This window comes from Anabas testudineus, chromosome 5, assembly GCF_900324465.2.
Source record: "Anabas testudineus chromosome 5, fAnaTes1.2, whole genome shotgun sequence".
Lineage (NCBI taxonomy): Eukaryota > Metazoa > Chordata > Actinopteri > Anabantiformes > Anabantidae > Anabas > Anabas testudineus.
In genome coordinates, this window is record NC_046614.1 from 14,471,565 (window position 1) to 14,498,207 (window position 26,643).

At 38.1% G+C, this 26,643-nt stretch overlaps 1 protein-coding gene across 1 annotated transcript in view; it reads right to left on the reverse strand.

The window, feature by feature from the left end:
* LOC113153996 (receptor-type tyrosine-protein phosphatase gamma-like) overlaps positions 1-26,643 on the reverse strand; it is an 89,218-nt gene that overhangs the window by 60,760 nt on the left and 1,815 nt on the right. The window contains exon 2 of the mRNA XM_026347947.1: positions 7,128-7,232. Coding sequence (XP_026203732.1) covers positions 7,128-7,232 — 105 coding nt within the window. The remainder of the gene's footprint in view (positions 1-7,127; positions 7,233-26,643) is intronic.

Below are 26,643 nucleotides of genomic sequence, written 5' to 3' on the forward strand. Positions count from 1 at the left end.
GAAAAAGCGAGAGAAGGCAAATTTATGATACTTTGTCATCTCTTCATTCAGACATCAACACAATTGAGATGCTGGACTGACACAGTTTTTTTCTTCTTTTCCTACAGCGGTAAGAAGCAGCACACATTCCTCCAGAGACACATGTTCATTTACTACTATGGTCGTGGATGGTTGGTGGTTATGGTTAGTGGTTGGACCTGAATACCTGGATATCTGGATATTTAACTCCTTAGTTACGTATTGAGTTTTTAATTTTGATATTCGGATATGAGCCTGACATCCCTCTCACTCACTCACTCACTGAAGTTAACGTGGAAACATTCGAGACAATGCCATTTAAACTGGTTTACCATGCTGGCAGAGTATTTATGACACAACAGAAGTCCACTCTTGCCCACTTGTGTGGTGGAAGAAAAACAGCGAGCGCTAACCTAAAGAATGCCTTTGTTTACCGGTGGAATCCGGCCACTTAAACCACATCGGAGCACTTCCTTTTTTAAAGGCTGCTACATCATGAACAAGACAAGAAGTTTGCTTTTGCTGAAGAATGTGGACAAACTAATCTTCCTTGCACACAACATTAAGAGTGTAGAGGGTAAGCTTAAGGCTTGGTGAGCTTTCAATCTGATTATGATACATCTGGTTTATTTTATTGAAATGTTTATTAAAATGCGCATGAGCCCCCCCTCCCTAATGTATATTGTACTTTGGCTTGGTTATGCAAATGTACTGCAAACACTGGTACACCCACCTCTGAGACTGATATTATGTGCAGTCATTGCATTAGGAATATCACAACATATTGTATAGTTGATGCTAATGTCATTGGACTGCATCATAATAGGAAATTATATCCAACTCTGATTTTCAGTTGCCATTGGACGTATTTCATTCAGGCAGAAATCTGATTTAACAGTTGCTTTGTAGTGTTAATTTGGACAACACAATTGTGCTACATAACTCAAAGTATGATACTAATGATAGAAAACTAATTCCAAAATAGCTTTAATATCCATTATTTGATTCTCTCAAAACAGTTACAAGCAAAACATCATTATTTACAATGAATCAGGCTTCATCAATGGGAGCGCAGCAAGATCTCTAGCGCTCTTAGAAAAATTACCTCTATCTGCCTTATCAGAAAAAAACATGTTTTTATCTTCATCCCAGAGGAGTACATCCCTGGATCCCTGTATGCAGCGCTCCATTCTTTTGCTTTACTTTAAAGTCAAGTACTTCTACATGGAATTCTACCGGGAGCAATCCTCCTCTCGATTCATTTCCTCCAGGAAGCTGAACTCCTGTCGGGCACCATGACAACATGGCATTGCTCTTTTCCCTCCAGCCTTTGTAGGGGGTGTCAAACCACAAGAGACAAAGTGCACTGCCTTCACAAGTACCCAGCCAATTTAAGGATATATGAATCACTGGGTTTAGCATGTCAAAACTAAGCAACCTGCAAGGCAAACTCTTCTGAGACCTGTGCACATCTTCAAATAACTGTGTCCCTAAATAGATTAATATTAAAGAAAAATTCTTTTCAGCCCTGTAGCGCAATTTATGATAAGTTCATCTTAAATGCTGGAATACTAAAAACTTAAGGGGGAAAACGTGAAACACAATTAGAAGCTAAAGATAGTGAGTGCAGCAGTAGAACTGGGGGTTAATTCACAACCAAAACAAACAGCCCTGGCAATCAAGAACAGTGAGTTACCTAATCTTGTTTTGTATCCTCTAAAGTACTAATTAAGTTGGATCAACATAGCAATTGATTGAAAATGACACTTCATTCTCTTCATTATGTGAGACATGAGTGGAAAGATTGCTAATGATCATGGGCAACCTCAGTGAAGTGGAATAAAACAGTCGGGCTGAAGGGGAAATATAATCCGCACGTATCAGACAATCGCAGGCTCTTTCATGGCTGCAACGGCTTGTCAGGATGGCTTCTATCCAAACAGCCAAGACTGCTGGATAAAAAATAGATCGTAGGCTCCATCTATATGAAGCACTTAACTAGCAATACGTTATAAATGTGACAAATCTCAGAGATGCGCTGGTTTAATGGCTGTATTATTCATTTGTATAGGTAGAGCAGATATCCGTCTGATATGACATGTGAGTTAATTTAGAAACTTAACAAAATCTCATCATGTAAGGGAAATTAAAATCCAACTATTATCTTTGGGTGTTAATATATATATTCCAAATCTAATGGTAAAATTTCTTTGCTTAGTTTTTTTTTTTCTTGTTTTGTTTTGCTCTTGCTTTTCATTCTACACACTGTTACAGGGGATCAAACATAATGCTTCTGCAAATGCACATTAAGGTAGTCCAACTGTTGTGCTGTAATTAAACTAGAACAATAAATCAACAAGAGTGCAATCAAAAGCAAACTATCACCTATGTTGGCCAACAACAGAAAACTACTGATAAGGGGAAGCCAGAGAAACTAACAGAAGATGTGAAAACCTGCAGAGATATAAAAAGGGGGGAAATGATGCATAGCCCGGTTCCTGTGGGAGTCTTATGGTGAGTATGATATCATCCCTCTTATGAAAAATGCCTCCACACACGCTCACAGCACGCCTTAAATAACTTTTAATCAAATTTCAGGGTGTGGGTTTCGAGGCTACTTACATCAAGGTTCATAACCAACACACACAGGAAGGTGACATGTCATGGAACGATAAGAGCTCTCACTGCAGAGTGTGCCTCTTTCCTGTCTGCATTGGACTGTAAAATACAGGATAGTTATAGCTATCTTTCTATCCTACCTTATCTAACCTGCAAAATATGACGTGTATGTTAACTGTGATGCCATTAATTACAAAACGACTCCAACATGGTTAAATTAATATGGGAACTATTTATTTCTTACATTTTTTTAACATGTACTAACTCTTGAAAAAATAACAAATGAAAAATCTGATCAACACAATTGAGGACTTACTATACTGTTACTCAGTCTTCATTTGACATTGCTGAAATGTCTGAGACCAACATTGTTGTACATTTTTAAAACAGCAGCCTCCCAGAGCAGAATGTAGACTGTAGGATACTCTGTGAAGGGTGTGGGAACTCTGTGTGAAACAATGGGTAGTATGTTCCTCTGTATGTTATTTTCTTCTGTATATAGCTCAGAGTTGAAGTCGGTCTTGCACCAGTACCTTCCTGCTTCAGGCTAATCCTACTGTGTGCATTTCTTTTACACTCACTTGCACAGAGCAAATGCCCTTAATAACCATTTAGCTGCTAAGGCACGCTTGTCTGTTCTCCATTCACAGCCTTAGCCACTAATTACCTTTCCCGAGCAATGGACATTTCTGTGTTCCTCAATGCTTTCCTTTTTCTCAGTACAATCAGCCAGCTGCCTTCACTGGTAGGAATTCGTGATCTCCACAAGCCTGAATTAAATGTCCAAAATGAGCTCATGTCAGCCAGTTCCCTAAAAGGATGTTTGTTCATTTTTTGTCCACTAGCCTTTATAAAAAAAAAAATTAATTAAAAACATTAAGAGATCCCATCTTCCACTAATTACCAGCCTGTGTCTTGTTAAGCAAACTTGAAGCTGTATACAAAGATTTCATAGCATAAACACAAAGCTGAACTATTTCAGAACATTACAAAATAAAAGTATCAAAACAGCCTGAAGCTCAGACTTTTTACAAACGCATACATAACAGCAAGTAAAAAAAAATATATATATATATGGCCCTAAAATTTAATTGACCAAGAAAATGTTGACAGTCTGACTGAAGCCTGACATCTTCATTAGAAAACAGAAACAAGACTGGATCCCACTGGATTTTCAACTTAAAAAACAAATCTTTCACTTTTTAGTACTTTTCTTATTCTAACACATTCGCATACTAATGGTGGGGGAGCTGCCATTGTCAACCGGGAGGCAACATGTGGATGTAATGTTTTGCATGTGGATTCAATAAAAGAGGAGCTAAGGATCAAACTGATTGTTGAACAACCCATTGTGCCACAGCCACACCCATTTAGCTACTATGCAAGCTTGTCTTTCTGTTTTCATTTTAATTAGAAATCTAACTAGAATCAAAGAGCTGCATGTAATGACAGTTATAACTGTAAAATATCCCAATTAAGTTGCATCCACCACAAACATATTTGGAAAAACCTATGACAAAAGAAAGCATTAACCTTCAGCGGAAAAGGTGAAAGGAAACATTTCACACATTAAACTAACTTTATTAAGAGATTACTGTTCATGCTGGCATAAAGAAACTCAACTGATCACAAGAGAAGTAAGATCAGTTTCTTTAAGGTTTACCACCCTGACTAATTTACGCATGTATACATGCCCTTGATATATAGACACAAGGAATGCTTGTAAGTCCCCTTGTTTACTTGGCCTCCTGCCATTCTACTTTAACCACCAAATAAAATCGTGTGTAGTGTAGGGATCCCTTAGCTGACTAATACTGCTAATACTGGTGTGTGTAAATAAAAAAGTGTTTGCTATCATTAGAAACTGTTTAGAGAACTGAAATGGTTTAATCTGATCATCAGATATGTTGTATTTAAAGAAAATCAATCAAAAAGGCAATTAAAATTGACTATATATTGAAGGTTTGTAGTCTTGGAGATTTCCAGAAAACAGCTGAACATGTTTAAAGTGATTAGGATTCTCATAATGAGCTCCACACACCTTGTAGATAGTGAAAAAGCAATCATGTTTGGATAGTCAAAGCAGACACTCTTTCACTGCCTCTGCTAGACAACTGGGGGAGAAGAAGATCACTATGAGGAGTGACATGAATACCAAACAAACTTGAGTCCAAAGTAAGCAGTCTTCATTTTTCCCTGTTATTTGCACCATTTCTTGCCTTAAATCGTAGGCTTCTGGGCTTGCAACAGCAGTGCCAAAGACAAAATATTCCATCAGTAAAATCATTTCCAGAGCTATAATGTACTCCAACAGCAGAGGAACTAAGTTATTTGCCGTGTGGTGTTTTGGACCTTGGAATCTGTAAATATAATTTTGCTTACTGGTCCTCCCTTCCTAAGCTCTTCCACTGTGGTGCCCTCGATCAAAGCACAAGTAACCCCCATTTCCCACCAGAATTGCTCAATGGCCAACTTAGGGCTGCCTTTTCACTAGGGTGTGAACATGTGAACACAAGAAAAATGCGCTTATGTGAGCCATGCCTCGCCAAATGGAGCTTTCAGAGGATCTACAATCAAGAATTGTTGATTTACATAAAACTGGAAAGGGTGATAAGTGATGTCAACGACTTTAGAAATTCACCAGTCTACAGTTAGACAAACAGTCTACAAATTTACAATTTGGGACTGTGGCTAGTCAAAAGACCCCAAGAGTACAACAGACATGCATCAAAGAGGTAAAGAATCAACCCCAAGTGGCAGCCAAAGATTTGAAGGCATCAATGGAACTGGCTAGCATTTGTGTTCATGAGTCTACTGTACGTAAAATATTGAACTAGCAGGGTGTCTATGGCAGGACACCACGAAGGAAGCTGCTGCTTGCTGCATGCCTGAAGTTTGCCAATGAGCACATGGACACAAGGCAGTATTGGTTAAATGTTTTGTGGACTGATGAATCTATATTGAACTATTCGGAAAGAAGACACAGTACCACATTTGGCGTAAAAAGGCACTGCATCTCATCAAGAAAAATGAATCCCAATTGTAAAGTATAGAGGAGGAAACATCATGATTTGGGCCTGCTTTGCTGCATCAGGGCCTGGTCAGCTTGCAGTGATTGGGGGGAAGATGAATTCCCAAGGGTATCAAAAAATTCTTTAGAATAATGTGTCTGTACGACAGCTGAAACTGAAGAAATTTGGTGATACAACAGGGCAATGACCTAAAACACACAACAGAATGGGTTTAGAAAAACAAAATCCACCTTTTGGAGTGGCCAAGTCAGAGCTCAGACATCAGCCCAGCCCAAAAGAGATACTGCCAGTTAATTATTCCAAGGCTTCACATTCACTTTTTTTCCCCCCATTATCACTATGAAGTTTCTTATGGTTGTTCTCAATAATATTAATAATTAAAAAAAGATTTGTCTTATTATTTTACTCATATTATATTTGTTAATACTATTGACTTAGATGAAGATCAGATGAACTGAACTTTTTATGACAAATTCATGCAGAAAACCATGAAATTCCAAAAGGTTCACATACTTTTTCTTGCCACTGTATGAAGCAATGCTCTGAAACAAAAATGTTTTGCTAAATTTGTTTTTCATAAAACAGTTATAACTCTACTGCTGCTCAGCAAACAGACTTAACACACACACACACACACACACACACACACTCACACATTATATATATATATAAACATTACAACTCAAATACACAAACACATACTGCTACGAAAAATATGTCCAAGCATCAAAGTGCGTATAATAAATCATCCGTTAGAGTGCAAATTTGTTAGATCGTTAGATCACTGAGAAATCAGTGGAGGATGCATGCCTGTACTCCCAGACACACTTATTTGGCATTAAAAAGCATATGCATATTATCAGTAATGGAGGCAGGAATTAAAACAACTACACAAACAAACAGGCCTACTGTACTGACTTACTGTGTACTTCAAACAAAAGTAGACTTGCTGAAGGCCCCTGCTAACAGAACAACTAAATCATACTTTTAAGTATCTCCCTTGATGCCATTTATTAGACTTTTGTACTTATAAGCACCACTTCTTAAATATGAGTGGGGTTTAATTCATGCACACATAATGCGTGTGTACCTGATAATAAATAAATGCATTTTAATGAGTCGACTCATTATTTGTGGTTAATCACAGCTGGCTACAACATAATCTGAACATCGGCTCATTTTGCCTTATGTCAGTGCTTTTATCTCTCCAGTGCATTAGTATAATTACAGCTATTAAGAGCAATGAAAACATACAGTGCAGGTATACTATTATACGAAAACTAAATGCCTAATTCACACCATCTGACTACTGCAGTCAGAGGGGACTAGGGGTTACTGGCAGAATGGCAGACAAAAATAGGAGAAAGATCAGCAAGGCAGAACAGAGGTGAGCGAGTCAAAGAAATGCATTTCCCGTCCTACGAAGGGTTTCTGTTCTGCACACAAATGAGAGCTCACCTGAATAGGACCAGTACGGGTCACCAGCTGCCCTCCTCTCCCTCATTACATCTGTGCTCCCATGATGCCCGTCTCCAGCGTGGGGAGGCTGGCCACCCGATGCAACTGTGGGAGGCAGAGATAGAGGTCAGAAAAACCACAGCGGAAGAAGAGTTTCATTTAAATCCTAAATAAATACTAAGACAGCTTTTTCAGTGTATTCAAATGTATATACTAGCTGGTGTAAAATGTATATTTTAAAAAACTATTATATATATATATATATATATATATATATATATATATATATATATATATATATATATATATATATATAATAAATATGTTATATAATAAAATAAAAACCTAAAAATTACCTATAATAATACTAATTTGTCCATTGTTCCTAAGAATTCAGTTTATAATTTACAGGACACAGATTTTCACCTGGTGCCAATTTTTAGTGCCAATGTGGAAAGAAGGGTGAAGCTTAGCAAAACGTGGCGGCACGGAGGTCATGGTGATGGATGTGTGAAACATTTGATCGGTTTCGACACTGCAGACTTGGATTCATGTCTCGTGTGCCTGGGCTGGATGATAACTCAATAGCGTCTTTCAGCAGAATATGATGATGATGATCAAGTGTGTGGATGTCATTTTACTTTAATGTAATGCCCATAAGTAGAACAGAGTTGGTCGTTGCACTGAGCATTAGTTTATCAGTTTTATTTTCAGTTTTACATTTTTTTAATTTCCATAAAAATTATTACAAATTTTTTACATTACAGTTAAAATACCTCTTTGCTTCTGTTAAAGCAACAACTCTCAGGCAGAACTACAACCCCCACAGGTGACAGCAACTGAAACCCATTTTAACAAGGATAACTTTTACTCAGCATCTTTAGGTCCCTCTACCCACATAGCTAGTCTAACAAATGACAATCCCCCGGACTTTCCTGTCCCACAATCGGAACCAGTGAAAACCTATGCACAGGCAACAGTAGTAACTGTGCACACACACAGAAAATAAATAAACCCAAAAATCCAGGTGCTATCATTTGGCACAAAGCCCTAATGGATGGTAATTATCATCACCATCAGAGACACAATAAGACAAGCTTCTCCTCTGCCCTCGAAAAAGGGCCGGGAGACGAAAACACTCTTGATAATTATTGCAAAAAAGATTCATTCAATAACAATGAAAAACTGATGAGTAATTCTCGATCAATACATGTTCTGCATCTGGATCAACTCTGATGCACAAGACTCCTATTAAAACACATCAACCGTAGGTAAATGCAAGTGCTGGCTCACACTGGTATATATTAAAATTGAATGACTCAGATTGTGACTAAAATGTTCATACCATTAATGGTATTAAATGTATATACTGTGTACGTACACACACACACACACACACACGCACACGCACACGCACACGCACACACAATAAAGCCTCAACACATTCCCTGTGAAAACTGGATTTAGTGATATGCAGACACCCTGTGTTACCAGGGGTATAAACAATCATGTCTTCTGGGCACAAATGTCTCTTTAACATCTTAGGGCAAAAACAACAATCGAGCTCACTGGGGAGAATATCCTCCACAGCGGATGCAGCTTGTGCCAGTGGAGAAGCAAATGTCTGAAGCCATCAGGAATCACGAGCAAAAGCGTTTTTTTGTTGCTTTAAGCAGTCAAAGCCCACTGTGCCGTTCAAAACATGGAATTTGGTCTGCCAAATGAAAACCTGATCATTTAATAGCAGTAAAAGGTCTACCAGTGAGAACATAATACGCAAAACACAACAGTATAACTACTACCATAATACGATACTTATTATACAGACACTATGAAGGATTATCCACCAAAATAATCATAATTCATATAGAGCCTGTTTTATGAATTTTTCTGTTAGATTTTTAAATCTCCATTTACACACACGATACAGTGGCGCATCATGATACTGTAACCATGACAACTACTGTGCATCATGCTTATTATTACACCCATGAGGTTAAAGGCACGTTCAGAACAATGGCACAACTCCCTGGGCTCATAAACCTAGCCACCATTAGACAGTGAGGTGTAGCTGGCTTGATCAGCATCACCACACATCAAATGCAAACACACACGCGCATACACACATCTCCAGCCACTTAAGACAAGCTCAGCTCTTACTAATAGTTGCATCATTACTGGGGATTAATTAAACTAAGCACTACATCAAGCCAAGTCTTTCCTTCCACTTAAAGTCAGCGCATTACTCTCTATAAAAATGGTCTCAACTACAGTTTGAGCCACTTACATGCTGTTTTCCAAATCAAATTCACTGCTTGGAGGGAGGTCACAGAGGCTATATGGGCAGAGTCATAAATGGCTGCCTTGTTATTTTCAGATGTATCAATTCACAACGGGGAAACACGGGTTAACATAAAGTGTGAAACAGAGAGGGAGGGAGTCTCTGTGGTAGAGACTTGGAGCATATTTGAAGGCAGGTTGTGAAACAGGAGGGCTGCAACGTCTTTGATCAGAGAGCATAGGAGACAGCACCAAGTCAACAGTTTACACTCATCCATGTTAGCTGTCCCCTGTGGGCAAAGGATTAAAGCCACAGCTTTTTTGATAGAGCAGGCCAGACAACACAGTCTGTGCCGGGCCTGAAGGAGACTGAGGAGAGCTGCGCTACACTCCAACAACATATGTAGCCTAAATCTTAAATACAAAAAGCACCACTGCATAACAAATATTAAAGCAAATAAAGAGTTCGGTCAAAAAGGTATTTGCATTTTTGCCACTGCCAAAGTAATTTTTAGGAAGCTCAGAGGAACAGAGGAGGGTTTAAAAAAAAAAAAAAAACTCAAAACACAGAGAACAACACCTTGTACAATGTCTAAGTATACAGAATCATTTTCCCTTTTTCATTGCCCTGAGGGCAGTTAAATCATCTACACGACCATTAAGCCCTGCTATTTGTTCCATAATATCACACTCAACAACAAGCCAAGAACCCCTGAGAGCCCTTGAAAAACAGCAGCCTAACAACAACCACAGGAGCGTTTAACTTGCATTAGTCATTGGGGGCCGGAGCTAAAATATCAATCTCATCACCAATGTGAGCGTCATGTATGTGAAGGACAGTCGGGCGGATTGGCACGTCCATTTCACCAGGAGGATTATTAGGGGCTAGATTAAGCTATCAAATGCATTCTGAGTTACTATATTCATACAATTTGGGTAAACAAAGAGTGGAAGCAGTCTGGTGGTGTGACCAGATGAATTGTACTACCTCCAAATAAAATGCATGTCGAAACCATACGATGGATGCTGTTGCTAAGGTATTTTAAGCAACAAACTGGCTAAAAGGTCACACGTCTGAAGAAGACACATCTACCAACCTGGTAGATGTGTCTTCTTATGGAGAGTCAAATACAGATCAATTAGTTAACTGTACCACTTAAAGTATATGTGAAACAATAGACATTCAACAACTAAGTTGCTATTTAAAAGATTTGATTCCACTTACAAATGTGTTTCATGTGAACTCCCACTCAACAAGAAAAATGCATCATATTGAAATTTGTGGTTTATGGCTTACATAGCTGAAAATAGAAAATAGAACACTATAAATAAAAAGCTAAGCCTAAAAATAGGAACACTGGGTCTACTTTTCTTCCATATTTTGTTGTTCCTGTTTTGAATAACTAGGGAAGACACATGCTGCGGGCACAGTCATATCGGAGATCTTGGCTTCTTTTGACGTTCATGCTCCCCACTGGCCACCATAGAACCAGTTGCTCAGATGTTTACATACAGTATGAACCTACCACAAAAAGACAAAAAGCCATTAAATCTGTACACATCCCCCCACAGCATTTGGCTTTATGTTATTTTTGTAACTAGCAAATGTCAGAAACGGGCCAAAAGTAATGATGCGTTGGTTGGGGACTATTTTAAGAGACACAAGGGCAGAATTCCTGAAGCAGGTCAGTGTGTGATGATCGACTCGAATTAAGACAAACATTTAGCTCTATTGAGGCAACTGAAGGCAATATTTGTTACTAGGATCAACTGTTTATGGAGATACAAAATATAAAATAATAGCTGTACCATAATTATAGTGTTTTGTTGTTTTACAAAACCTTCTAACCTCTTTAACTGACATCGCAAATCAGCCAAACATCACAGTGCTGATTTAGGTCAAAGCTTTTTTTTGTCAAAGAAAAGTTCAGATTTTTTTTTTAAAGTAATTGTCAAAGATAAGTCAACTTGCAGCATTATACTGTATATCGTTTCCTCACACTACTTCGCAGGCAGGTGCTCCGACACACCAAATACTAACCTCCACAAAGACTACCGACTTTTTTCAACCGCATGTGTCTCCGTATGTCTAATGAAGGCCATGTGCCAAAGTGTGTGATTCAAAAAAGCACATATGCTTCCCACAAGTCAGTCAGTGTATATTTTTAACAGTCTCCTCCTCCGTTGTCCTGCTTTACATTCACACAATTACACAGACACAGACACTTTGACAGTGGTGGAGAGAGGGAAGCACAGCTCATTCACATCACCCATCCCCTTTTTCTCAGCTAGTGCTTTAATTAGAGGCAGAGAGAAGCCATACCATTAAATTTACTAATTAGAAAAACTACAGTCTAAACAACTTTTACATCATTTTGACTGAATTCGAACGGAACAGGAGCGAGCTGTGTTTTTCAAAGGCATCATGAGGATATAAAGGCCAGACTCTTAATGTAGAATTGCTGTATATATGACAAACAAATGCGGATGCTGAAAGTGGAAGCTGCAGTCTGTGCAATCTCATCTGCAATGCACAGAGCAAACTGTGAAATGTAAGGACATCTGCTCAGCTTTCTGTTTTGAGGAATTACTAACAGATACATTTATGACAAACACATACATTTTAACATGTGCTCATATTATTCTAAATGGAAAATAGCTTAGTTTGTCCACGTTCTGAGGCTCCAGTGTGACAAGCAAGGGAAAAGAGGGGGGGATTAAGTGAAGCCCAATTTTGAGCGTGCATGTGTTTCACTTTTCTCGGGAAGTGGGCGATGTGGCTAGATTTCCCCGGAAGTGTTCAAGTCACACCAAGGACCCCGAGAACATGAGAACTGCCACGATCAGCCAAAGACACGACACAGAGGGAGCTGAGCCTCAGGGCTGCGACGTCAAGCTCAGAAATCATAAAATAACAACTCAAACCCCAATGCAGATATTTAGACCTACACAGCTAAAAGCAAAAAAAAAAAAAGCAGCTTCAGCAAAGAAGACATCAGCACCCTCTGGCCAAAGACATTCAGCCATATTACAGTGAAATTAAGCCCATTAGTCTTAAAACTGTTCATTGACTGACTCAATGAAAAATAAAACCAAAATCCAAATTCAAGTAACTAATTAAAAATTTTCCCTTGACACCTGGTCTTAATGATTTTTTTTTCTTTTTTCTTTTTTCCATTATGAGCATGTCTGTGTGCATGTCATCATGTTAATTGACAGGAAGTGCTACTGCACATTCGGAGCTGAAATGAGATGTTTTTGTCAATGCCGTGCAGGGTGCTGAAAGCCTAAAATACGACTTCATAGTGGGCTATAGAGACAAGCAGAAATAGTGAAGTGAAGTGACAGAAACTCAAGTTTAACTTTTTAATAAGTATAAAGACGCAGACAAAGACACACACACACACACACACACATGCAGACATTGTATATATTACGATTTTGGACCTCCTCCCAAACAAAAAAACACTTGTGTTTGTGTTTCATTTGGGAACTTGAACAACAAAGAGAGCAGAATAGGAGGAAGGGCAAAAGAGGCATACCCGACTTTCTCATTGTGCCACTCCTTCTCTGCCGTCTAGTCTCTATACTTATCTTGCGAACAGCGGATAAGGCCATCTCATTATAATCAAATCCAAAAGTGTCACCAATTGTCAACCCACTCACAGTTCAGTCGACTGCATTCCCCGCAGTTTTTCCTTCCTCTTTAAAAAAAAAAAGAAAGGTATACTGTGAAGATCCATATTGTCTGTGTTATAATATTACAGGAGTCAGGGGTGATGAGGCCTGAGCAGCACATTTTGTCATGTGTTACACCGTTCTCCAACCTTTTACTACAAGGAATAAGTGAGAAATGCAGTACATCAAACATCAGACTTTGACAGAGCATGTGGGCGAAAAGGTCTAGATGAAAGTCTCTAGTGTATTCAGTCTTCCTTCAATAGAAAAAAATGAAAAGGGGAAAAAAAAGACTCACATCCTGGCATTTATTCTCTATTCATAAGAAGCCGGCAAAGAACTATTGTTCTGTTGTCTGACCAAAACCAATTCTTTTATGAATTAAAACTGCAAGACTTCCTGTGGAGAAGTCAATGTTTAACACAGCTCCTCAGATACAGGCTAAATCTAGACAATAAATGGCTACTCCTAAGAAAGGGCGAAATTATACAGCGCGGCTGATTTGCGTCGATCTGATGCTGAATGCCTTACTAAGACAATATCTGTACAATGTATTAAGCACATTACATTGCTAGAGTGCTCCCTGATCGAGTGCGTCAGGGGCTCTGATGAAAACCATTAACAAGATAAAACAAATTCAGGGTTGGTGGCCTTTTTACTAGCCCAGCTATAGCTTCTTGCTTCACTGAGTATAATAAACAATCCTCAGACATGTCTCCGCATACAGCGGCAGGACTGTGCGTAACAGGTTTGACAGTGTCGGGAAAATTTACTGTGTAAAGTGAGGTTTTCAATTTTCAATATGTGGCAATTGGATTGCTTAAGTGCCGAGAGCTTATGAGGTCATTCCCCAGGACACGGTGCGCAGTCCTGCATGAATTGTCTAGTTATTGATTCTGAAATAAATTCTGTTGCCTCTGGTTGATACATTACACTCCTCACAAACTACTGGTGTTCATGAATTGTGATGGTTCGTTACTAGCAATGTAAATGGGTCTGTCCAAGTCAACAGGTAGAGTGTGACACTGATACTGTGATTTGATCACAGCTCAGAATACCCAGGCTGAAAATATATGTTACTGTATCTATAATAATGTGAGGTACAGGAAAGAATCTATAAAACAGCACATCCTCACGTTGTAAAATACAGCTATACTATTGGCAATATTACATTCTAAATGTGCTTTAGTAGAAAACATCTGCCTAGTTCTGGTGAAAAATACCCAACCTGCAGCTTGCAGGGCAAATGACTCAATGTTAGCCATAAATAATACCACTGCACCAACTTTGCATGCATCACTTCCAAAGAGGATCTTCATGGCTGCCTGGGGCCATACAAGCAGTCCGACCTCCTCCCTTCCTCTTTAACTGCGCTTTGATGTTGGACTCTAATCAATACTTGAAGGCTGAATTTAGAAACGATAAATAAAACCATGAAGAGCAATGCACTCAATAGCTCTTTAACAGTTGCTTCACTCATCTGACTGGTATGTAATGTTCACTATACTCAATCCATTATTTCTTTCTCAAGGACTTTCAAATGACCAAAATGTAAATATAATTATGTTTTAAAAATTAAAGGATCGTACACAATGAGGAACGTTACCACAAAAACCACAAAGTAGTCTGTGTAATTCCAGGGTTCATGATATATTTATTACCTGTGTCGAGCTTTAATATTCTCTGAAATAATACTGAAATGTAATTGCATGTTAAAGGAATCTAAAAAAGGTCACGCTGGGCTTTTCACAGTCTCCATTAGTTCTGTTCAAACTACTGGTAATATCAAATAAATCATGATTTACAGCATTTTAGGACAAGAAGAATCTAAACATACTGTATACATCAACATCACAAGACACAGACAAAACAAGACCACAGTCACCAAAGTACATAAAGGAGAAGAGCTTACACTCTTATCACTGTATTCCCTCTGAATTCACCATAATGATATCAGAGTGTAGAGAAGACTATCTGCTCTATCTGTAGGTTCTGGGTAGTGGCTGCCTAAAGAGAGAAGGCAGCTCTGGATGCAGGGGATGGGAGCTGTCAGACAGGACGGACTGTACTTCTCTCGGTACTTGTCTTTTTATGGAGGTGAGGCAGGCGGCTTAATGGCGTTTCAACGATTTCACTACTAACTTTAAACCCCCCTCTCCCCAAGAGAAATAAACACAGTCTTGTCTCACTATACTTGTGAGGACACTAACTGAAATACTGCTTTCCTAAGCCCCTTACCCTAACCATCACAACTAAATGCTAAACTTCAACTCTAACCCCAACCAAAGACTAATTCTAACCCTAAACCAAAACGTCCTCCCAGTATTTGAACAAAATGCATCCACACAAGGAAATAAAGACAAACACACTGCACACTTCACATTTATAATTATAAATAGCAGTTTCAGACAGAAACTCAAACAGTATTTAAAGCTGCTGAGAGGAGATGTCTCAATTGGATGACACACCAACAAATAAATTATGGACACGAGTTTCATAGTGATCTAAACAATTTAAATGCTCCTGGTGATTAACTTTAGAGTTATCGTGCTGAAAGAAATCTGAAAGAGATGCATGTCACGAAGAGATGGCCCCTAATTAGCCAAAGGGGATTACAAGACTGCTACAGTGCCCATCATCTATGCCAACATGTAACTCATGACAAATGAGGACATCTGCTCAGACCACAGCTCCACCACATTCACACTCTTGTTTGGCCTTGCTTTCATACATGGAAGCCTGGTGGTTTACTGTTCAGATAGAAGCGTATCCCAATCCCGGTTGGCAGTAGACTATCAATAGACAACTGTAGCCACATTGGCAACAATTTCATCACCTCTGTATAGTCAAAGTTGCAGCAGAAAAAACTAAACAAAAAAAACATGACCACTAAACATGAGATCGAATGCATAGAAGAGCAGGAGCAAGCAAAGGCTGAAAAACAGCACTCGATTGAGCAGCGTGACTCAAAAGTAATGATTCCAATCAAGGAGCAACAACACAAATGAGTGGAGAAGCCAACGTGCAAGCTGTAGCCCTTATGGCCCAATACGTGCTGCTCCAAGGAAATATAAGACAGTATTTGTGCTGAACTCAAGCCAAAAATACTCCAAGTGCTCTAAAGCCAAGTCAATACATTTTTCTTTTCCACCACTTCTGACGTAAGTGGTGATTGTAGAAGTAAGTGTTGAAGAGATATTGTGAAGTGTGTCTACTTGTTTAACAGGTCTCTCTGTCTGCCACAGTCAACCATACTGCGTGCATGTTCCTTTTCGCCTTTTCACTTTTATGCCTTAAATTTACAAACCTACTGAAGGAGGAAAATTCCTATATTGTCTTATTACTCGTATTTGGTTTGATTTTATTCTCCTTTTATCATCATTATCCATAAGTGGCAGCTGACCACACCCTTGGGTTTGTTAGACATCAATACTAGTTGCTTATTGTGTTTTTTATCTTAGGTTACCAGATATTATGACTCTGTATTTATAGGTTGAATAAAGGTTGCTTGAACAAGCTGTTGCAATTTGACATATTTTGTATTCAGTGTTTGATTGTGCTCTATTTGTTTGATTTAATTAAATGCAGAAAACTTCCATCAGGTGTGTCCCTCGGGTCATTATTCCACCACATTTATAGTATATTATTACGCTACACAGCAAGCTACACCTCAAATGATTAATCTGTTTGTTAATCAACAGAAACTGTATGAAACTGTTTAAGTCATCTATTGTGGTGAAACATCCTTCTACTAGCTTCTCTTTTGTAAACTGAATATCATTGTGTTTTAGACTATTGGTAAAACAAGTAATTGATGTTTTTCTCCTCCCAGTACTTTACCTAGACACTCGATGAGTATATTTGAGCTATTTCTGCTTTTCAGCAAGTTTAGACAAGAGCAAAGCACTTCTCCATATTAAATTAGGATTTGGTGCAGATTTCAACTAAAACATTTTACACACTGTACTATCAATATAAATGTTTTAAAAGTCATACTCTGTTGGCTTTTTTACACAACTCTCCACTCAAACTTGAGCCACTGATATTTAGTCAATAGCTTATGACACTCTACATTTACTGGTTCTAAAATATAGATTCTTTATTTCCTGAAAAAAAAGGCATTTGCTTTATCATTAGCAGCACCAGTAAAGAATATACTATCATTTGCCATTTATTATGATATGTTGATATAAATAACCTCAATTTTAGACATGAAAATGAATACAGTGCACACCATTGTATACAAAGGACCTGCATTAACATTAGGACTGGGAACTGAATCCAAAATAGAAAGTAGTAATCAGGTACCCGTAGCAAAATCTTTTGTCCTGAAACGAGGAACCATTGCTGCTCAAGAGATTTGTTTAGATATGATTTGGCATAAACGGCTGACGTTACAAGCTGCAACAGTGTGTGAAAGATGTAACACAGCAAACAGTCAGCAGTGTGGCTTCACTTTAGAAAGGAAAACGGCAAGTTAATCAGCAAAATCAATATATTTCAAATGATGTCCAAGGAAGCATTTGTAGCTCACACACCTAAACTGTTTCTAGTCAGGAGCAAGTGCTTTTACGCTGTAGATGGCCCAGTCCTGACCTGACTACAGATTAGTGTTAATTGATCATACCACAGAAAGGATGATAATGGCACATGCTTTAACGTGAAACTTATGATTATATACATTACAAAGATGAATATTTTCTCCTTAAATTAGCATGAAAAAAGTGAAAAATTCCCACACAAAGTGAAGTCTGTAAATGTCTTGTTTAGACTGACCAACAGTCCAAACAACAATTACATATACATATATAATATTACATATTAATTAAGTAACAATTACATTAACAAAATAACTTCTGATTAACTTTCTTTCAATCAGGAAGATTGATTAAATGACTAATTGTTGATGCGCTACACAAATCAGTTACTGTACTGTATATCTACCGACACAGCAGGCTATCTTTAGATGTGGGATCAACGCATCACAAGAAAAAGAATTCTGCCACTGATAAGCTAAATGGTGTTTAAACGGACGTCAGAGAGATTATAATATTCATAGACCTGAATACAAGAGTAACCTCTCTTTATTTCAAAGCAACAACTTTCCTTCTTTACTGATGGCACTCACTAATGTCACTGTTGCCACACAAACTACTAAAGCATTTAATTGTAAACATTACAGCCAATCAGATGATTGTCATGAGGACTGCGAGGCTGTTGAAGCAGAGCGCTTGCCAGCTCCCACCTGCTCACACTGGCTGTTAAGTGTAGGGACAGATGATCTCCAGAATCCCTGAGTGATTAGCGGTTACCTGGGGACAGGTCTCCTCTCAGCTGTGGTAAACAGCGTGTTGTGAGGTTTAGATTAGCTGTGACAATAACATACAGCAGCTGTCACACCTTCAGCTCACACCAGAGTCTGACAGATAAGCAGACACGTAGGAATTTGTACGAGCGCAGCTAAAATTACCTGGGGATCAACTGGAAGGTGTTTTTTTTTTTTATTATTTAATGTTTTTTTTTTTTTTTTACTATTGACAGCATTGTCATACAAATGCTTTTCACCATATAATAAATACTTGAGATGTGTTTGGTGAAAAAGGGTAAAACAAAGTCATTCTGAAATATGAAAATGTCAAAGAAAAGGCCACGATATTCAAATCCCTAGTTAATCAGGGTCCCATTACCAGGAGAGTTTGAATGTTTGTGTCGAAGAACAGAAACATTTGCATTTCCCAAAGGGGAGCACGTCAACAGGATCGATAGGGTAGTCTCTAAACTCCTATTCTGCCTCCAAAAAATCTAACTCAGCACATCCTCTCCGCTGGAATTCTCTGAAATAAACTAACACCAAATTTTCACAGTAGCTGCCTTTGTCATTTTTCCAATAACACCGATTCTTTGCACAACATTTACAGAGCCAAATAGTACAAAGCTGGAAATTAAGCACCTGGTAAAGACCTACTACCACCTGAAAATGTAGCCGTTTCTGCAGTAACGTAGTTAATTACCAAAGACCCTCTTCCAATGTTGTTTTAGAGCTTTTTCTAGAATTAGAGAAAGCTCCCAGAGGGACTGCCCAAGTGTGTGAGAGAAACAAACAGAACATCAATCTCATTCTAAACCCAAAGGAAAGAGCCTGGGGACTGATCTCTCAGGGTGTTAACTTAGGGGGTGGGGGGGACGCATTCGACAAGGAATTAATGAAATGGGTTTAGCAGTGGAGTGGAAAAGTGGATATCAACGAAGTGTTAGACTCATGGCCTGCCAGACTGTATTTGATTACAGCTATTATTCTTTATTTACCACTTATGTCATGTTGTGTTAATGAATGACCCATAATATGTTAATATTCCATTACCAAGTCCAATATGCAGTAAGTTGCAGTGCCACTGTAGTGTACAGTGTGATATGATTACGATTATTGTTTCCCAAAATCAACAATATGTCTTCAAGCTATGCTATGACATGTCAGAGAAGCCTCCTTATTGTACTCCCTAGATAAAGACATCTCCAGGTGCCCAAATTTTACTCCAGTCTTATTTAATTGTTCAGCCTTCAACTAACATATTTCCCACTGCATTTCTTTTTACTGATTTGAAGCATCTTAATTGTTTCCGTGTGTAATACCATTTGGCAGCACTTTAAGATATATTTTGGGTAGCCTTTAGGCTATTGTGTAGTGACAGCTGTTTTAGTAATGGAGCTTTTCAGGCTTCCGACAAACCAAACTCTGGAAATGGTTGTGTAAATGCCAGAGCCACCACTTCTGAAAGCAGTTAACCCCAAGATAACTCATTTTCTTACCTTAACACTCCTTTTCACACTTCGCAAAACAAACCACGCAAATTTAAGAGTAGGAAGACCATGCTGACATTAACATACAATACAAAGACACGGACAAAACCAAGAACAACTCCCACTAGAAGTAACTGCTTTTTGGTAAGGACAGTACTGTATACTACATACAGGAGATTATTTCTCTGTAGGACAATTTGTTGTGCTATTTTACCATTTCTATGTACTTGTTTGTAAAAATCTACATGTAAAATGCAGATAAAAATCACTCAGCTCACAGTAGTTTAAGACAGATATTCACTGACATATTGACACATATGTCTGTACTTACATAAGTAGAGAGAAAAAACATCTTTTCATGCTGCTGTTGCATAGCGTGAACTCTCAAGTTTTATCATCACATTATGTGTAAAATGTCCCACAGTACATAATGACCTAATTTAATGGATCACAATCAAAAACGTCTCTTCATGTTTTTCATTTATATAAAATAAACTATGCTGCTGTTTTTTCTACCAGCCTTTAAGCTACAATATGCAACTTAAGCTAGCACAAGAATCTAAATCAATCTATTCTGCTCTGATGTGCTCTGCTTCACTGGCCGACACTGCCGAGGGCTTCATGTAGTCATAGTTATGAAATTTCAAAAAATGACTGCTCCAGAACTTGCTAATCAAGTGGAAATAACTGAAAGTCTCTCGTTTGGCTGTGATGAACTCACTCAGAATCTTTGCTGTTCGATGATTCTTGGTCACAAGAGGCTTCAAAAGCACGTCTCCACATTAAGAAAAGTTTGCACAGGAAGCATGAAACGACCGATTCATACAGATTACCATTTAGTGACATGTCAGCTGCAGTGACCATTACATGGTCCTCTAATTAAACCCCCAGTTGTTGGTCAGAAGGAGGCTGGGGTGAATGGATGGATCAACAAAGCACGGGGCTTTCCCGCAAAAGACCTGACTTAGAGTCCTGTTTAAAGCTACTGTCTGCTGCAGTTATTAAAACCAGTCACAAACCAGTTTTTATTAACCATAACCATGTTTTTTTTTTTACTGGAGTGCCTAACCCAAACCCTTATGTCCTTTGGCCTAATCCCAACCAATTCACTTTGTTAGCAAAGTTGTTGTGTATTCAAAGGAGAGTGTTGCACCAGCCGTCCTTATGGTGCCATTGTCTGAGATGGCAGCTGCCATTTTTGTGCCATTGTACCAAAGGGGTTCGATTTCAAGAGACACCTGCCTCCACATGTGAAGGCATGCTTACAACAAGTGAGAGAATTGGGACAGACCTATATGGGCATTAGGGTTGGAGTACTAGTTGTTAAGCTTCCAGTTGCACAAAAACCAATATCCTAGGGTGTTATTTTGCAAAATGTGTAAACAACAACCAATGCCAAAGATCTGCACAAGAACTGTCACGTTTACATGGCATTGTTTCAGTTCCATCCTGTTAATTTTGAAGGAAACACTGTTCTGACAATGACAACTATTATGCACAGTGATTACCACTGCAGAGTTTCATGAGCTCATTAATGTCTACATTTTGATATACAGATTGTTCAGCGACTGCATTTTAAAGAAAATGCAAATGCAACGCAACAAAAGCACCACCTTCAGAAACTGGAACACAGGTATATTTCACTGTTTCTGTAACTCCTCAAGACAACAGGAGCATAATTTATGCAAAGGTTAAAATTCAGTTCATCCAACACAACTTGACTCTTACTCAACAAGCTTATTTAGCATTCTGCACAGCACCCTGAGCTTAATAAAACATGCACAGCTTAATCCTATATCTTCAGTGACTGTCGCCATAATTCACAACAGGGAAAATTAGCCTCGCGGACGGGATAGCCTACTTTTTGATTTGTTTTTCCTTGCCTCAAAAAATGTATTTAGAAAAAAAAAAGACAATCTTGAATGCAGCTTAAAAAAAATGGGAAGAAAAACAATGAGCACATAGCAAACACATGCTCTGTTGACCCACAATAGCACAATGCAGGAAAAAGAAGCCTGAAGGTTCCATTGTCTCCGCTCTCCATAGGGCAGCGTTGACTGACAGTTCAGCTGTAAGTAAAGCTGACACGGTATCACATCACAGCAAGATTGTTTAAGGGGAAAGAGGACGTGACGACTAAAGGACACAGGACATTTATTGATATGGCTAAGTCCTTGAGTGCAGCAGTATATGCCCTTCAGTGACAGTGCCTTATTGCCTGGACATTAATCACTATTGTCACGAAGCACAGGAAATAAGTCCGCTAGTTTCCCCAACAGCATTTCTCCTCCGTTGTTTCAAACCAGCCTGGTCGCATCCAGTTTGCGTGTGTGTTTTGGGTTGGATGTTGCTAGGACGGATGAAATGATTTGGAGTGAAGTGGCTGTGAGTCATTCTAAATGATTAAAATGCTACTGTGACCAGCTTGGAGTATCTTGGCTGAAAGACTGAGTGAACTCAACCATACACGCCTAGTAATGAAGTGATGACTGATTGCTTTGATTAACATAAGTTAAATAAATAAACTCTTTAATCACAATTAATGTCAAATTACTGAAATTATGGCATAAAGTAAAGCATTGTTCTCATAATGTTGAGCTCATAACAGCTGAATTATTCCACTTCAATATTAAATTCTGCCAGGGCAGCTCAGATCTCAAACTATTTTTTTTGTCCATGTCTCCTACTGTACAACTGTAATGCTGGGCGATGCCCATTATGGTTTTTTTTTTGTTTGTTTGGTTTTTTAACTTTATGCTTTACTGCATTCAGGATACACCAGCTACTTAGAACTTTATTACCCCATTAATTGTCCAATAGACCATCGATGTTGATTAATTTGGTCCAACTACTTGTTAGGTTTGAGTTCAAACCTGTTCTAACAATACTGACTATTGGTTTGTAACATTTGGAATTTTTTTATCGTCTAATTATAACAAGTATTATTGATATGCACCTTCTAACATACGTGTAGGAACCATTTACCCACATCTGAAGCATAATTATGGGCTGCAAACAACAGATAACAGCAAGTAATTAGGGTGATCATTTAAAACTATTGAATATACGGACAAAAATAAAGATAAGATGGCATGCTGCAGTACAGTATATACAAGTAGAGAACAGAGACAGTATCTGTTACCACACTGATGATCCATTAGCTCCTACAGTGCACTCAGTAAGTTTGTAAAGCAAGTATGTCAGCAAAACATCTCTGAAGCTGAAGAACACCTGAAGAAGACTGATCTGCCTCTGACAAATATATTAACGTGATGCGTTTTTAAACGCGACATATACATTTTATGACAGATGTGGAAATCACTGCAGTCATATCTGTATCTAGTGAACATGGGATTAGATGAGGCACGCATATCACTTTTCAAAGAATGATTACAAAATAATAATCAGTAAATACATAATGATTTTGCCTTGATTTTGTCATTAATTAACATATATAACTGAAACCAAGAAAAAAATTATATAATTCATCATATGGATTTGTAACCCTACTGATAAACACACTGGCTGGTGTTTAATGTATCTTGTACCATTAGTGCTGTTTAAGGCTGCAACTAACAATTATCAACAATGGTAATTAACAATTACAACATTGCTAGACCTCATGCATACATGGAGCATTTTGGCAACACAATATTGAATGTCCATACATTGGTTTGACATGCTGACACTTTTAACAAGCAGTTTGGTCTGTAGAGGTTGCAATTAATACACAGTACGCTAGTACACTGTATTGAAAAAACAAATTACTACTTCTGCTATGTTACACTAATAGTATGATTTTGTATTACTTTTTCGAAGTTTGAAGTTGACCACAAAACACTGATTTCTTTTAGAGTAACTTGTTGCACTTTTTATTATTTTTAGGCTACTTTTACAGTATTTAATATTTTAGTACTCAAACATCTACATGCAAACATAGAGCAAGTATCCCAATACAAATGACTAAACATTTTCAAATAAATAGCCCTATGAGAAATGTTTACTTACATCTGCCCTGGTTACACAAGGGAATTAATCAATCATTTTCCCACTAGTAAGTAAACTCTGAAATGTTAGAACTGAAAAAGAAATCCCTTTAAGTCAGATTTCAGTTTTTTCAGTACCTGCCCAAAAATGATTATTTTATTTACTTTTTATGTACTTAAAATGATTCACGTTTCCAAAAGCATAAAAAAGAACTGAAGGTGGGTACAGTAAATGTAGAAACAAGAATTCATGGAGGAAACTAACTGTGGAATAAGAAAGGGTAGCTCATTTCACAAATTATTTTCAGTTTTTTGTTTTTTCACAGCAATAAACAAGCCACACTGAAGTTGGCATTATCATAGATGAATACTATTGTAGTTCAAACAATAGTAATAATAGAAGTGAATTGTTCATTTTAAGTTAATCTAGTCTATTCAAACATGCAGTATATATAGCCAGTTTGAAAGCCTTAAGCAAAGGATAAGTATCACCAACAAAAGTATAAGCAGCACATTATCTCCACATGTGTGAAAAGTGATTATACTTGCAGTGTTTCCCCATTAGACCATTTAGTGGGTGGCACAAGCAGCTGGTGGAGAAACATCAGACAACAGCCGATTCGTGATCAAGACTGAGCATATGTTACTGATACCGTTTTAAAACCAGGGGAAAGTTAGTTTTACCATCATGTGTCAGCAGAGTACATATTGAACCAAGTATCCAGGGAAGCGAGACAGGACCTTGATGGTAACGATGCTGTTGCCAACATCAGCGATGTCCAAGCAGCTGGCATCCTGCTGGCACAAGAGTACATCTGGACCTTATTAATAATATTAATCACACTTCTCACTAATATTCTATTTGCAGCAGACAGTGATTGTGTTATTTGAAAAAAGGACATGTCCAGAATACAAGATGGCAATTATGTTTGTCAAATAAGTCAAAGTTTCCAGAGGGCCTATCATCTATGCTACCAATTAGTATGGCATGCCTTATCCTTTTTTGTACAGCTGCATTCACATAAACTCGCAATCATTTCATCATTACTTCAGTGATGCAATAAAGAGAACTTCTATAATTAATGAAAAGCTATATTCCTATCGACGACCACAGAGCTGCAACTCCACCCACACAATTTTAAAACAAATGTGGTTGTATACATTTGTCTGAACTACAGTTTGCAGGAACATAAATGCTGAAGTTCAGCCTGCTGAAGTTTTAACACCATTTTGTGAGCAAGAATATTTGTGGAAAGTGAGAAAAGACATGCAAGACTGAGCTGAATATGTGGATATGTTTGCCTCTAAATGTATACTTTAGGAAATAATCTCTGAGACACCGGCTGAAATTTAGGCCAGCTACCATTTTCAATCCAGTTTGTACTAAGTATATGCACCTTCCCCCCTTCAAATCTACAGTTGATGAATTCTATATCATGAAGATGTATGTCAGTCAGCCTTAAACGGTAGACAAACAGTTCTGTAGAGGTAATCAAATAGGATATGTCTTCTACCACCTTCACAGCTGGTTTACCCGTAACCATGTGTCAGAGGTCTGGTGAGACATGCTATATGCGAAAACTTTGCTATGTTAGGGGCTTGTAAGGCTACTTCTCAATAAAACTGCAAACTGAGGACGTGGAAGCATGAAATTGGGGGTTTGGGGGGCAGAGGAGGGTGACTCAGAGCAACCATTCTCCTGTGTTACATCACTGCTACTTTGCTATGGGGGGTGATTGGTGCCAGAGGAGTAAAAATGTAAAACACCAGGAATAAAATTTATAAGCAATAGCACACTCTCTCTAATAGCCACAATTTTACCAACACTGGATGACATAATGTTTATATTTTGTTTGTATTGAAAAGACTGACTCTGCAATGCATCTGCTGATGTAACCACTACTGAGTAAGTTCTTTAAATGGTTCTAATGGAACCATAATAGATCCGACCGATACATGGGGTCAAACAAAAGACTGATATTTGCTAATCACGTGTCTTTGTAGTAATTTTGTAAAATATAGGCACATTACATCTGCAATAATTAGTCAATCAACACAGTGAAAAAAAGTTGGCAACTAGTCTGATAAATGATTAATAATTTACAGGAAACGCTAACTCTGAAAATCTGGTTTGATATATTAACCAATATATGTTACAGAACAGACTTGATCAGTTTGATTTACAAATGGGAGCAAAACAAATAATGAATTACATTTTAGCATTTGTGTTATTCTTGTTAAAATCTTGCCCTCAGACATTCCTTGGACTGCAGAAATATACACACCTCTAGTCATGCTACCAGGGATAGCTATCAGGGATAAGTGGACATGGATGTGTTCCACACATGCGTACTGGGAAAAGTGATAACATGAAAACCTCCCTTGTTAGTTGACCTTGGCTGAGCAATATAAAAAAGTTAAAGAAAAAAAGCATGCATGGGAAAATATGGAAAATACATGGTACGTATATAGTACACAAAATGAGCGCCCAGTGTATTCCTCTTGTAGATACAAACTGCACATTTGCAGTGGAGACATTGTGCACATGTGAAAATGTTGGAGTTGCTGACACATTTTGTGACCCGATTTGTTTTCTTATATTTTTGTACATTTGATCATCATGATCTGGCTGCAGCTAGTCCAGCGTAATGCTTTGTGGATTTCCTTCATATATTAAACCACCGCAAACTGTCTTTGGGGTTTGGACTGTTGCACAGACAAGAGCAAACATTTAAAGAGGCCATGGGACGGGCATTTAACAGTTTTTTTGTAAT